The 15,208-nt window shown below is 40.4% G+C and overlaps 1 protein-coding gene across 1 annotated transcript; it reads right to left on the bottom strand.

The window, feature by feature from the left end:
- Positions 1 to 497: 497 nt before the first annotated feature.
- Positions 498 to 14,664, bottom strand: psip1a (PC4 and SFRS1 interacting protein 1a). Its single transcript, XM_079336909.1, has 17 exons — positions 14,327 to 14,664; positions 13,867 to 13,956; positions 13,636 to 13,712; positions 12,458 to 12,596; positions 12,254 to 12,343; positions 11,823 to 11,927; positions 10,810 to 10,869; positions 10,642 to 10,702; positions 10,244 to 10,337; positions 8,423 to 8,603; positions 8,239 to 8,312; positions 7,975 to 8,030; positions 7,262 to 7,332; positions 5,890 to 5,991; positions 5,570 to 5,771; positions 2,529 to 2,634; positions 498 to 1,184 (listed from the first exon to the last, which is right to left on the bottom strand). The coding sequence occupies exons 2-17, from the start codon at positions 13,936 to 13,938 to the stop codon at positions 1,154 to 1,156; spliced, it is 1,521 nt and encodes a 506-aa protein (XP_079193035.1). The 5' UTR covers positions 13,939 to 13,956; positions 14,327 to 14,664; the 3' UTR covers positions 498 to 1,153.
- Positions 14,665 to 15,208: the final 544 nt, after the last annotated feature.

Consider the following 15,208-nt stretch of genomic DNA (forward strand, 5'->3'; position numbering starts at 1 on the left):
TAATAAGCCATCTCATTTTTGTTCCCAAATACATGCTGTCCCCGTCCTTAAAGGATCATTTGCATTCTACAGCTTGAATTATAAAATAAAACCATAAGTAAAAGAACTACACACTAAGCTTCAGTGTCAATGGAAGTATTAATGAATGGATCAATGGATAAGTATCACATTCATCTTCCAAGACTGTTTTTCCTCCAAGTAATTCTGGATCTGGATTGGTGCAACTTTATATGCACATCTAGTCACAAACAGGATTGTAAACGCATGGTGTGAAGAACTGTTTGGACTTCAGCTTGTCACTTCAGACAGGTCATTCAGAGGGATATTAAGTGAATCTGATTGGCCCTTATTGCTCCATGTCTTGTTTGGGGAAAGTTTTTTTTGCACTTTGTTAATGTAAATGAGCTCATCCAACGAATAGCTTCATGTAGTTTCATCAGTGCAGAGACGAGTGTTGATATCCATGTGAGGTGCTCAATCTCAAAAGACAAAAGACATCACATGTACTACTTTATTACAGGATACAGGATAAGGACTTCAGACAGGCACAAAAATACTCTTATTTACATCTATGTTAAAAACAACTTCAAGAAATAATACACGTGAACATTGTTGAGGAAACGTGGAAAGTCAAACTTTGGCAAACTTCAGAATTTTCTGTCTGTGCATCTGAAGTGAATAAAAATATGTTGAAGCAATGAATATTACGTTACATGCGTAATGGTGCATCCCACTACAACTACGTTTGTTGATTCTGTAAAAGTCAAAAATAACCTAAAGACATCGGAAATGATTGATTACAACCAAAGCCTGTTTAGTCCAGATATATAACAGCTCGTCTACAGCTTCGTACTCTCAACACTTTTGTGATTCCAATTCAACAACGTCGACAGTATTAAGTAAGAGAAGGTGTCAGAAAGTTAAAGATAAGACGAAGTAAAAAAAATAAAATATGTCAGTCAGTTTTTATCTTCGGTAGCGGAGGGGTTCGATGTATGGAAACCTTCCAGCAGCAGTACAGACGGTCAGTCAGTAAAACTGGAAGCCATTGATCAATCATGAATTGTCAGATGGAACCAGGCAGGAGATTTGGACTTCAGTTGTAAACGTAGAGCAGCAAGTTTCTTCTCTTTTCTTCAAGGATGAAGGACACTCAAGTGGATTCTTCCTGAGCCTTTGGAGCACTAACACAAAACGAGGAGGGAAAGCATGAACACAGTCCCAAATCTATAAAACAAACATGAGCCCTTTTTTTGTTTTATGAACATATGTTGTCTATATTTCACTACTTATGGCAAAAATAGTCCCAGTGTGCAGTGGTTAGGGTTCGTGGCCCCATGTATAGAGGCTATAGTGGTCCAGGCTGGCGGCCCAGGTTTGAATCCGACCTGTGGCTTCTTTATTTCTCCCTTGTTTCAGACTATATCCACTGTCCTGTCTCTGCAATAAGGGCACAAAAAGCCCTGAGATAAACCTTAAAAAATAAAACATTTGTCCCAACCAAGTGAATACTGTGCTCTTCCAACGAGCAGCTCTTTAAGCCTATAACAGCTTCTTAAAAACAAAAGTACACCTTAAGTGGTGTTACAATGGACCCAGGCCCTTTTCTAAATGTCAGTCATCCTCTCTCTATCTCAATACCTTCCTATCTCTCCTTTGCTGTCACATTATGGAACCGTTTTTCACACATGCAATGGGGCCCTGATATTATCCTGACAATAGCCGGAGGAAGCCCATTTCTGATCGGACCCTGTCAGCTCCCTACTGAACAATGTGTGATGTGAGTGAACAGAGCGGATCATTGTCCGCGGAGTTCCATGACGGTGAATGGCTGAGTTGATGACGTAGAAACTGGTGCAACGGCTCTGTGCCCTTTTCTGCTTTCACGTTTATTAGCCTCCAGTTTTTGGTTGATTGAACTGATTTGTGCAGAATATTTCTGATTGATGTTAATAATCATGTACTGTATATCACATCCTGCCCTTTTTTTTTTCTTCTTTTCTTTTTTAAAACAGAGCGTTTACACTTCTCACCGTCTCAAACTATTGTCAGTAGGTGAAAAGTGCTTCATGACTGAAAAGACTCGAGACAAAGTTCTTAGCTGGTTCTTTGGAACTTTTTCAAAAATGTAAATCATGAAACTTGATGAAAGGGGGAAAAAGAAAATGATTTTACCTTAGCAATAAAAGAACCTACAGTTTTGAAAGATGTCGGTCTTTAGAGGGAATCAATGGTTGGGTGTTTACTTGCATGAATCTTTAATAATATCATATATAATATATATATTTAAGGGGATTCCGGACAAAAATAATGGAAACGGTTTATAAAGTTCATGGGGCTTTTTCTGAAAGCCAGAGTGAAGATTCGTGCTTCTGACAACCTTCAGGGGTCCTGTAAGGCTACTCATTGAAAGGCAGTAAAAACAGAGCTAAATAGATTCACATCAGTGCTCTCCTTCAGTGTTCGTTGAGTCTATTAGTAGAAACACAATCATTCATGGTTAGAACCAGACGTGCTGGGTATAATACCTGTGATTTTCTCCAGCTGCGATGTCCTCGAGCTCCCTCTCCTTCTCGGTCTCCTGCTTCCTCTCTGCAGGGCTACTATCACCATTTGTCATCTTGTCTTGCACGTCTTGCACAAAGAGACACACACAGGCTCAGTCAGAAGGGACGACACGACACAACCTAACAGCACCGCAGAGAGGAGAGCTCACAGGAGCATGTGATGGCACATGCCGAGCTCCAGACCTAAGTGAAAAAAACACGATTTTCCATCCATTTGGCATGCCTTGTGGTAGAAAGAGACCTTTTCACAGAGACACTCCTTTGGCTGGGAGTAACATATGTACACCATAAAGCAAATGAATAGAGCGAGGATGTGGATGCAGACCCCTGATTATGGTCAGTACCGAGAATGTCAACCACAGAGATCCTGTGATGTGCTCCAGGAAAGACTTGAAGAAGCCGAGTGAAAGCACACAGCTTCAAAGTCTGCACTCTAAGGTTGGTTTTTCAATTCCTGACTGAGCTCAAATTGTTTTATAAATGATAACCATGCAGGTTTTTTTTTAAATTTTTTTTTTTAAATGGTGTCACATCGTCGCTGGATCATGGCGACTGTCATTGTTCAAAACTTTGCTGTAACACAATCAAACACCTGAAAGGTAAAAATCCTCATTTGAAAACTAACTCAAAACACAGAACACACCCGCAACACAGAATCAATAATTATAATGATCAACTTAATAACATGGCCTTCCTCTGTCACAGTGACACTTGGAGCAGCACTGGTCTCTGTGCGTCACTGCTACAGAAACTCCTCCAGCATAGAAACAACCTCCCGCAATTAAAGAGACAGACTGACGTGTAATGGTATCAGTTCAGAGATCTGACGTCTTTAGGATGCGCTTGTTCATGTGAAGTTGACATTAGAGAAAGAGCTGAAGGGCGCAGACTAACGTCAGTCTCTCTGAACTTGACCTTTAAACATTTTTTTCAATTCTCTCAAACATGCAGGACTAATCGAGCCTTGAATGCGCGTCAAACAGAAGAACCACGTCTGACACGGCAAGGACTCTGAAATACTTATAGAGCCAGAGATCTATGCCATCATCTGTTGCTATGACAACCTCGCTTGCTGTAAATTAGCCTCCTCATTTCATGGCCTCGAATTAAATGAATTTAATGATGCTACATTACGTTCATTTGGAAGTCATTTCTAAACTTCTGGCTGAGAGTAAACATGATCACGTGAATGGGTGCCAATAATAATTTTCTCTTATCCAAAAAGTCTGTCAGATGTTACTGTGGTCTGTCAGTAAACTCTGTAGACTACTTAAAAATGCTAACTTAGATGATCACTTCATCCATATCTATGAGGATGAGGTGAGAAAGAGTTCACAAAAAAGGGCTCTGGGGAAAAAAGGCCTACTTGATCAAGGCTATTTATGGACAATGGGACAAAGTGGAAGACAGGTGGGAACCAGGTAAAGGAAAGCCAGAGTGTGTCAATCCCCTTGGTAGCAGGCTTTTACAACGCAGGTACACTCGCACACACGGATAATTTAGTGCTGTCTGACAGAGCAGGAGACGAGCTGACACTGTTCACAGGTAGGCTATCCTACTGAATATGCGGTTTTATTCTATAATACACACATCCTTGTATCCTTGTTGATTTCTGTTATTCAAACAAACTATAAAACGTAACTTAATAACAAAACAAAAAAGAAAAGTGGGGTTCCGGATCATAAATACAGTTTATTAGAGACAATTTTTCGGGCGTGATCTAAACCTCTCTCGTCTTCTCTGCCAGTTTTCCGCAGGCGGACTTATTTCTATGAATGGAGTGACGTTACATTTTCAAACCTTCTGTCTGTGGACCAAGATGATTACACTTGCTCCTTTGACTTTCAAATCGTAACCATTTCTGGAGAAGCCGTCTGCTGTTCACAGAAGCCGGCTGCTATTACGAAAGAGAAGACGGATAGAGATAGGATTGTGTTGACGAATGAGCAGAACTGAGGTTCAACAAATCTGTGAAATAAACTCTTTACAATGAGCCATGAATCAATGTGGACGAAACAGAGACATTTAAACAAGGAGCTCCAGTGAAACAGAAAGAGGACAGGATATCAAACCCAAATACTAAGAGATGAACAGTTACAGAAAAACTGCAACCGATGAGCTCCAGACGATTATAGAATCACCTTAGTACACTTTTGTCATGGAATAATAATAACAAAATGATGCATCATAACATTCATTCTTATTACAACAACTATGTTAGTGTTAATCTATATCTGTACACTCAGAATAATGACCTGCTTGTGTTTGGAGGCAATCAGTTCATACTGTACGTCATGCCTTTACCTCAGCTGTGAAAACAGGAAGACTTTGTTTTTTCACAGCCGACAGTGTCCTCTTAATGTACAGTTTCTTAGCCGATTGCTTTGAAGACATAACATGAAGCTGCCGTGACATGTTCTGCATAATGTATCACTCTGTACTCTTTCACTGCTGACAGGACAAAGGGTAAACTTTGTAAATGGGCCGTTGCGCTCTGGCTGTGAGGGGAGGGGGGGGGGGGGGGGGTATGAAGGTATGGCTATGTAAAAATGGCAGGTTTTGTGATGTGTCCCGAGTTGCACACGTGCTCATTCTCTTGAATGAATCAGTGTTTTGCATTGTTTTAGCTCAGATTTCTAGCATGGGCTCAAAATAATCTACCAGGGCTATCCAGGACTTCAATCAATAACGAGCAATAAAAACAGACTTCCAATTGGTGAACGATCTCAGGGGCCACAAACACGTGCGCTAATGTTAGCAGCATCCCTTTGGACCTGCCGTCACCGCTGAAGTATCGTTCTGTGTTTCTGGATCGCATAAGAAGAATTCACTGGAGATGAACGAGTTTTTTAGGGTAAACAAATGACAGTTTCTTTTGTTGAGCACAGGACGGTGTACTAACACAAACCTGATCGGCTGACTCAGGCAGCATCTGAGGCGTTTCTGCTACCGGTGTTGTAACTGGACCAACTTTCAAACAGTTAAAGAGTCATGAGCAGTACCTGGGTTGTGTTCCTTGGCTTGTTCTACTTTCTTCAGTGCTCCTTTCTTGGCCTCCTCATGCTGCCGTTGCTCGGCTATAGACTTGTTGAGCACCTGGCTGAGCACGCAGTCACCTTCTCCGACCAGGAACATCGTCTTAAACTTGTTGTACAGCATGGTGGCCTTGTCCATGATGTCCTGGCTGGCCTTGAACCTGCGGATCTACAACGCAAAGCAGAGAGAGAAAAAACAAAACAAAACAAAACAAAACAGGCTCATCTCACTGTTCATTTTGAAGTAACAGTTTGGTTTCAATTAAATTTGGAATGACTGAGTCTACCTTTTTGAGCGTGGCGATGAGTTCACTGTGTTTCTGCAGGTGCTGGGTTGTGACTTGAAGTGCGCCGATCTCATCTAAAGCATCCATGCACTTCTTCACATCCTAAATGTGGGAGGAAAGGGGAGAAGGTAGGGAAAAACAAAAACAATAGCAGAGCAATTCTTAGATATGCGGTTAATTGACGCACGTTAAGTCCCGCCCCTTGTAACTCTTTGCCGGAATTTCACTGAGGAAGTTTGGTACCGGAAACAATATCTGACCCCTCACGTACTGGGGGCCATTCACACTGACTGTGCGTTTCTGTTATTCCAACAGAAACAATAACAATAGGACTCCGGTCTGCGTCATGTGAGGAGGGGTCTTTATAGCAGGCACTGGAGGAGCAGGTTTGACTGACAGTCTTGCCATCATGTGTCTTCATCATTATGTCACACATTAAATGGTCGGCGCTCTCGTGGTTGAGGCTGTACGGACTCAATGGGTTGTTCCAAAGAAAAGTTCATATTCTAAATACATCCTTTCTTTACAGACTGTACTCCTTGCTGCGTTTTTCATGAAGCTATATAACCTGACCCACATTCACCAAACATTATTCACACTGACGCTAACAGCTAAACTCAAACTGCTTGAGGACTACTGAGGTCAAAAGTTTTCCTTTTTTTAAAGATGTGTTCTTGGATCCTCCTCTGGGAGGCGAAGTGGACCTGGTCACACACTCTCTGGAGGAACAACAAACATTTTCAAAGCGAGCGACCTACTTACGTCACCTTGTTTAGGGCAAGCTACCCTGATGCAAAAAAATCCCAATAGATGCCTCATTAAAGGACATTCCTACTTACTCTCACAAAGTCTGTTTTAGATCACATATTAAAATCTAGATCGTATTTCCTGTTTGTTATCATTGCTTAACGATGCATCTTATTTTAAGTACCATTTCATTTTAGCACCGATTGAAACAAGAACATTAAAGGTCCTTAACTGTTCAATAATTGGTATACAGTCATTATCCCGGGTCATTCTTGGGTTGTGAACACTGAACATTAATGACCATTCTCCATCTCAAAAATGTCTGAGCATGTTCTCAGTCCTCCAGGTCTTGAAGTTCAATCCAAAGGCAACTGGACAGTTTGGAGTCACGTGTTCCACGACTCAAGGCGAAAACGCTACTATTATTTTTCAATTGAGTGTGTCTTGAACTTTACATTTTGCCATTACCCCTCGACTCCAGGAACTGTTGGATGTAAATGACGTTTCAATGATTTGTCTTTGTGAATGAAGTGCCTGAAGAGCAAAATGAACTGATGTGCAGTGTTGTCAATGGAGACGGACAAACTTCCACTAACGTTATGAACATGCACTTCGTGGAACTTACGGGGTTGTCAATTTTCAGTGAAATCTTGATTTCACTGTGCAGTCTCAAGAGTTTGGAGTCAGTAGATATCTCTGTAAAAAAAAAAAAGAAAAAAAGAATAATAACATGATCACATGTTATAGTAGGACATGATATACTATAACAACTTTATACTACAAAACTATTCATTCAACGGGGAGTTCTGACCGAGTATTCTGATTGGACGAGAGGCATTCAACGAGGGATGATAACGATTACATCGCAGGGACTTTTCCTACTTAAAGCTAAGCCGCTGGTTCGGAGTACTCACAGCATGAAACTTTAAAACGTACAAATACATGTTCATTAAATAAGTAGCTCGTCTGTGGTAACCATGGACACAAAGAAAGTTGCAAGACTACAGGATTTGGGTTATTTGGGTATTTGGGTTGCTATGCAACAGATCAGTTTCAGTTGAGAGATGAAACTACATGAAATGGTTCAGTCAAGATGTCGCAGAAATCTGGTTATGACCTGAAGAATTTCTTTCTGCCTAGAACTACAAACGTAGTTCTTAATGAGGTTGAACGCAGGAACTAGATTTCTTTGATGTCATTTTGAAATCCTGCTATAGGATAAGGACAATTAAACACATACTTTATCTTTTCCATGAATTCCAAATCTATCCACTGTCCTGCTTCCAAAATAAACCTTAAATAACTGTTTGATGTAAATATTTGAACTGCAGCTCTGACCTTTTTTCTTGACGCCTGTCTTGTCATCCATTTTCTTGCCGTCATCTTTGTTTGGCCTGAGAAAAAAAAGAAACGAAAAAAAAAAAGCATGCACTATGTCAGACTTCATTTGTCCACCTGATTTAACTGAGTTTATTCTTTCCATTTATTTTATATTCAAGTAATTTACCGAGTTAAAACACCTCAGATATTATAAAAATGAGCACTATGGAAATATTCTTTGGGGTTGATGTCACTACTGATGAGCTTCGTCTGAATACATACTCTCTCAGTTCATCTGCTTTCCGTCGCCGCACATCTTTGTCCATTTCCGAGTTCTTCTTCCTGCCTTTGCTTTTCTGTAATGATAAGAAACCATTTTCATCAACACATCTAACTGACTGTAAAGGTCAATATCAGACCCAGTGTCGGTGTTTTACTGAGATATGTGCATGTTATAGAATCATGCCTCTTCATCGTCAGAGCCTGCCGAGCCTTCATCCTTGGACTGCTTCTTCTTCTTGGCTTCAGGTTCCTTCCCCTCTGCATCCTTCCCTTTGCTCTCCTCCTTCTTCTTCTTCTCCTCCTCTCCACTCCTGGACTTGTCCTCTGTCGCCCTCTTCCTCTTCCTGTCGGACTCAGCAGCGTCCCTTCATCACAGGACACAAATGTTTCAATGAATTCAACTTTACTCATATAGCAACAAACACTTTGATAAGCGGTGTGATCGATCAACAAAAACATGAAATTAGAGCTGCAGCTATCGAATATTTTAGTAATCGAGAATTCTATCGAATATCCCGATCAATTAATCGAATAAATCATACTTTTGCTTAATTAAGGTTTAACTCGTCTTGGGTCGTCCCTACAAACCTGCTTTTTTGCAGCTACCATGGAAACGCCTGCTTGTTACAAGCAACCACCTCTGCTCTACAGCTGCTGACATTCACCATATTACTGACAGGGTCTCAAATTCACTTTTGGATTCACTGGTCAAGGTGGAAGATAGATGAAAAATACAGGCCAAACATGTTTTAATGGCTGAAATAACAAATAGTGTTTTTGTGTCACATACACATCTGTTACAGTACATTTAATTGAGAAAGCATTATGTTCTGTTTTATCTATTACAGATTTAAGATTCAGTGATTTTATCAGATCAGGAAATTGAGAAATTTAAAATATATATTTGCTTGCCTTTATTTATTAGATAGGTAGTTCCCAGAGCCCCCAGCTCCCTGATCCCCCCCTGCATTAACATTACAGACTAAAAACTAAAATCCATCAGAGAATAATAAATTATTATTCCACTAAACAAGCTCTCTCTTCATATAGCTTTGACAACATTAGACTCTTCATATAATCAGCCTGTATATTATTAGACGTGTATCTCTGACTGCTCCTGCTGCGCGTGCATTCAGTGCACTCACAGACTGAGACTACAGAGACTGTGAGAGGACGTTGCAATCATTAAACGTGTTTTATACTTACAGCATAGTTTTGATGATGAAAAAAAAACAAAAAAAAACTAAACGAGGCCTTGAGGCAGCTTAAATTCCTCTATGTATTTTTGGAATCGAATTATTCGAGGAATCGTTTCAGCTCTACATGAAACATAAAAACAGCGCACATAAGGGAAAACTAATAGATGGGATTTGAAGTTTTGAAGTTAAGTTATTAGCTGCAAGCAGCCACAAATCAATCTCACACCGAGATCAACTTTTCTTTGGTTTTATCACCTGTTGGACCTGCAGAAATTCGGCTGCTGCCTGGGTTTTTCTTAACAAACTTGTAAACAGAATGAAAGAACATCATTTGTTTTTCATTTGGGAGAAACGGATGATTCTGGGGCAAACACGGTGGCAGTAGCTCAGTCTGTAGGGACTTGGGTTGGGAACCAGAGGGTCGCCGGTTCAAGTCCCGGCACGGACCAAGTCCGGAAACTGGTCTGGTAGCTGGAGAGGTGCCAGTCCACTTCCTGAGCACTGCCGAGGTGCCCCTGAGCAAGGCACCGAACCCCAAAAACTGCTCTGGAGCGCTCGCTGTGGGCAGCCCCCTCACTCTGAGACCTCTCCATTAATGCAGAGTGAAAACCGAATTTCCCCTCGCGGGATTAATAAAGTATATGAAAAAAAAAAACAAAACAAAAAAAAAACACTTCTGTGAGATATTTCTATTGTTTTTTTTGTGTGTGTGTGTGTGTGTGTGTGTGTGTGTGTGTGTGTGTGTGTGTGTGTGTGTGTGTGTGTGTGTGTGTGTGTGTGTGTGTGTGTGTGTGTGTTTAAGTTACATATCACTTCCTGAGCCTTGCTGCTCCTGCTGCTGGAGTAAAAGCATCTTCTCGCTCTTGGGCTTCCTGCCTCTCTTTTTAGGGGCTTCTCCACCTGTTCACATCAACACAAAAACACACCATACAAAGACACATAATGATTACACTAAGTGCAGAAGAAGAACAAGCTGAAAAAAAAAAAAAAAAAAAAAAAAAAACACTTGAGTTTTATACTTTTTTTTTTTATTTTAATGATTCACTGCTGTTTATATTCATCCAGGTTCTTCTGTTGCCCTTCCATAGCAGCTGCATGTGGAATATCACTTGTTTGGTTTAGGTTTGAACCTTTTATCTTCGTAAGAGACATAAAAGCATAAAAATCCTGTTGAGTGCCAACTTCACAGGGAACACGGCGTTACCTGAGGGACTAACAGGACTTGCAGGAGCGTCTTCTTTTTCCATCTCCTGACCGGCTTCACTCTGGAAAACATGACATTATGAAATCATTGTTTTGTTTTTTTATAAATTTGATTTCAGATCACAGACTCACTGAGGGTAAAACTAAAAGTTGTTAACGTCAAACCAACCTTTTTCTTTCTTCCTCTTTTGGGTTTAGGAACATCTGTGGATTCTCTCTGTGCAGAGCCCTAAAATGTGACAAATGTTTTCATTTCAAACAAACAGACTGAAGGTAGTCTCAGACAGGTAAACACCACAGTGCACTACAGGTCCCTTTACACTGTTCTTTCTGATCTAAGGCACTATCTACTGAATTACTGTGACACTAGTTTGTGTAGTGAAAAAGGCCGCGTTCTAACTTCATTACAACATTACATTATTGTTTCTATTACTTTGATCTGTTTATCTCAGAGAGGTAAATGGCTTTAATAGGACAAACATGATTAGTCAGTCACTGATTTTTGATGAGATTTCAATGGCTCATTCTTGTTTATTCATTCGAAATGTGCAGCAGCTTTTCACAGCTCTTTTATTCGCTGCATTGCAGAATAAATTTGTGCGAACGGGCCCACATTATTGTATGCCGCTACATAGGTTTAGCTTGTTAAACAAAGCAGAGACAACATAGCAAACGCCTAAAGGAAAAATGCATAGTCGTGACTCACCTTTCTCCAAAGCACACAGAAAGCCATGCAAAAAATAAAATTGCATCAACTGACCGAACACAGTGAAAATGTGGAAAGGGAAAAGGCAGGAAGTAGAAATCACAAACTCCAGTAGTCAGAGGTGAAAACGAGAAACAGAAAACACACTTTTCAGTTATTTTCGTTCATTTCTAAAACTAAAGTGCATCCCCCAAATATCATTCAATCCATCTCAAATGAGAAACACAGGGACTGTTTAGTTGGTGAAGAAGTGATCCATGTCTTGGTTTTAACACAGCAGACGCAGACTAGGCCCATCAAGCACCAACAACACAAGGTTGAGTCTTCCACAGAAGTTCAGAATCAAACAGAAACAAAACCACCGGATTAAAAAAAACAAAACACCAAGTGTCACATGCGTTCCCACGGGAAAGGAGCTGAGGTGACCTGCGCTTCTTAAAGGAACCCCAACATGCAAAAGTACCAAAAGTACGTACATCCTGGTTCTGAGGACCCTGCTCAGTTTTCAGAGACCCTTCCTCCTCCTCCTCCTCATCATCATCATCATTCTCATTCTGCTGCTCAGCCTCACTTCCTGGAACCTGAATTCACCCAAGACACAGCATAGGACGCAGTGCGGTGGGGTCAACGGGTCTCATGAGGGAGAAAAGTTAGCGAGTATCCGCCTGTGTCACACTCTACTCTTAGCACACTAATCTATGAAAACTCAACAACACAAACATTCTGTAAACTACCATAAACATGAAAGTATATACTGCATCTCTAGGAGACACAATTTAGAGAAGAATTTGAGGAAGAGTAGCGGAAAAAAGAAAAAAAAAAAAAGCTGACAACACAGCAACAAAGCAGAAGCATGTCAGTGCAGTGAAGAAGCTCTCAAACTTGTAAGAGAGATTTAGAAACCTACTTTGGATTTGATCCCTTTTTCGTCTACTTCCTCTTCTCCCTCTGGGCTGCTGTCCGAATCCTTTTCGATGAAAGACTCAGGAGGGACAGGCTTCAAATAAACAAATTGATTAAAAGAAACAAATTGTACCAAAAAGAATATCCAGGACGCTCCAATGATGCTGTGAAAATATCTTTAGGGGACACAAAGGGGATGAAGTTGTACCTTGGGAGCAGTGAGCTCAACCTTTGGGTTGTTGTCAATCTCCCACAATCCTTCATTGAAGCCTTTCCTCTTGTTGGGCTTGGCATACTTCTCTTTGTTCGGCAGGTATGGAAAAATATCTTTCGGGCCAAGAAAGGCTCTGTGTGAAAATAAAAAATAAAAAAATCCACAATGTTTGTCCTCTGAATACTTTGTGAGGCTTTACAAAAATGCTGTTTGTTTTCACTGTGAGAAACGCAGACAACACGGATCAGAAACTTGACTCATCCGCACATCAAATATTCATGTGTGGGAAGAAGCACTTGGAAAAAGGAAACAAGGGCAGCTGAACTATTTTAAATGGAGTTCAGTATTCTAGTTCATAAACTCTTCAATCGTGTAAGTAAGCACGACAGAGTTGTTCCCCTGAAAAAAAACATCATACATCTTTACTTTAAAAGAGCCATATGGAACTCTAACACGTAGCCCCGCCCCCTCCTCCTCCCTCGAGTCTATGTGCACGCAGGTTGCCATGTCCAAGACACAGAAGCTCCAGTATTTAACAAACTCTGCATCAGTATTATAACCTCTTTAACCTCTCTCCATTTTCAATAGCATCTCTTAGCTTGACCACATTTCTGGTCGTGGCGCTTATTAGAAAAATGCCGAGGCTTATTATGGCAGGTACGATCACTTAAATCTGAAGGTTTTCACTTGTCTGCTTCCTGTGATATAAAAACTGCTGGTTTGTCCTTTGCCTTCAAACCGACTACAGGCCGATCTGGACCTGAATCTAAACTTAGAAGGGGGACTTTATTGCATTTTAACAAAGCATGTTTTTCCTTCATGTCTGATGATACAGTAAGACCATGTCATGATTTAATTGAGTAAATTTGAAAAATAGACATTTGTCCTTTGATATGAAAGACAGGTGACATGATGCTCAACACAGGTGTACAACTTTAGCGTGATCAGCTTAAATTAAGTGCAATGTTGTTTTTCACACAATGTTATAAACTTTTGTTTATCATCCGTTTATCTTTTCTACCACACCGTATAATAAGGGATATAAGTTTCCCTGCATTCCCTGAACTACTCACTATTTATCATAAAACGGTAGATAGCCTCTCTAAATAGATGCAACATTTTACCCATCAAAAGTCAAAACAAGATGGAGAGTTGCACAGTTAGTTCCTCACGTTTCATGGGTACCAAAGAAGAAGATGGGTAACTTGATATTGGAGGGTTTGACAGCTCCATCAGGGACTTCATCGATCTGATGAAAGAAAAACAAAACGAGGTTGAAAATACAATGTCACCATCAAGGAAAACTAACTGAAGGTTTGGTGTTTGCATTTCAATATGAAGTGCAGTACAGCAAATCGTAATCAATGAGTCTTTATAGGAGTCAGCGATGGGCCTGGACTTACTCTTGCAGGCCAATGAGGATATCCCTTCATCTTGGCAAAGATCAGATCCCCGGGTTTCCAATCTCGAGACATGCTGACCGTGTTACCAAGCTGTAAAAAGAGCATCATGATACACACAGGGACATGCACGCTTATTTATGCACGTTTTGCACAAGCAATTACAATTTCAGGGGAATCAATTTATTCATGTGCCCCTCCCACTACCAAACAAGCTTCAAGGTTTACAGCTCTGATTGTGACGTGACAGTTACTTACAATCTGACCAATGAATCCTTTCACAACATAAAAACACAGAATAGACTCTTGATAATCTACCAGACACTATGCAGCCCCTCAAAGCTAAGTTATCACGCCTGCACGAGATGTAAGCAGAGCAGCACGCCTCTTCAACAAATAAGACGTTAGCTTCCGTGTAGCTCTGAAAGGCTAACGAAACTACAACGGCATATGCTTTACTGACCTCTAATGTGTTCGAAAGTGTTTTATAAGGCAGCTGTTTTCGTTGTGTCCCAGTAAGGAGATGATGAAGAACAATTTCTAACCAGGAAAACACAAGTCACAAGCACGTTTTCCGCTCCCGCGCAGGACGTCGACGGACGATACCATTACGTGTCAGAATGGGGGAGTCATACTGCTTTAATATCGGTAAATTTGTTGGTTTTGTGGTTGTTATGATTATCAGGAACAGATTGGAAAGCTTTAATTAATATGTGAATAATGTGCTGATTGCTTTTGAACTAAAGTGGGCTCATACATGTTATTTTTAGAAATTATTTTGGAAAGCGTCTCTCCCGAACAACATAATGCTACAAAGATCGTCTGAAAAGACATTTGATTAGAAGGACGTGTCTGTAAAAAAAGTGGGCGTCAACTTCCTCGCACGGGCACTTGGCAACATAATTAACAAATAACGAACAATAAATTTGAATAGCATATAAGATAACTCGGATAATACAAAAATGATAATCGTTCTGTAAGACTACACACTGCTGTTTCACTGTTTCAAGCGTTAATCTTGGATGTTCTTGGTAGCTGAAAATATGATCAGAGTGGGAGCTCTCAAGCTGCTCCTCTTCCTGTTTGGTACTGATGCTGAGGCTGTCACTCTGGAGCAGACCAGTTCACCGGCTGTTCTATCTAGTGTGGACTCATTTCAGTGTTTATCAGTAAATAAAAGGGAAAACAAGGAATTAAAATGATTTCCTTTCATTTGTTACACTTAAATCTCAAATGCTTAATCATATATATATATATCAATCTATGTCTGAGCGTTTAAATAATTAAACATAGTCTTTAGGTCTGCTCTACAAATTTATGGCCAAAATTCAGGCATGGGTTATAT

This window comes from Symphodus melops (genome assembly GCF_947650265.1).
Source record: "Symphodus melops genome assembly, chromosome: 2".
NCBI lineage: Eukaryota > Metazoa > Chordata > Actinopteri > Labriformes > Labridae > Symphodus > Symphodus melops.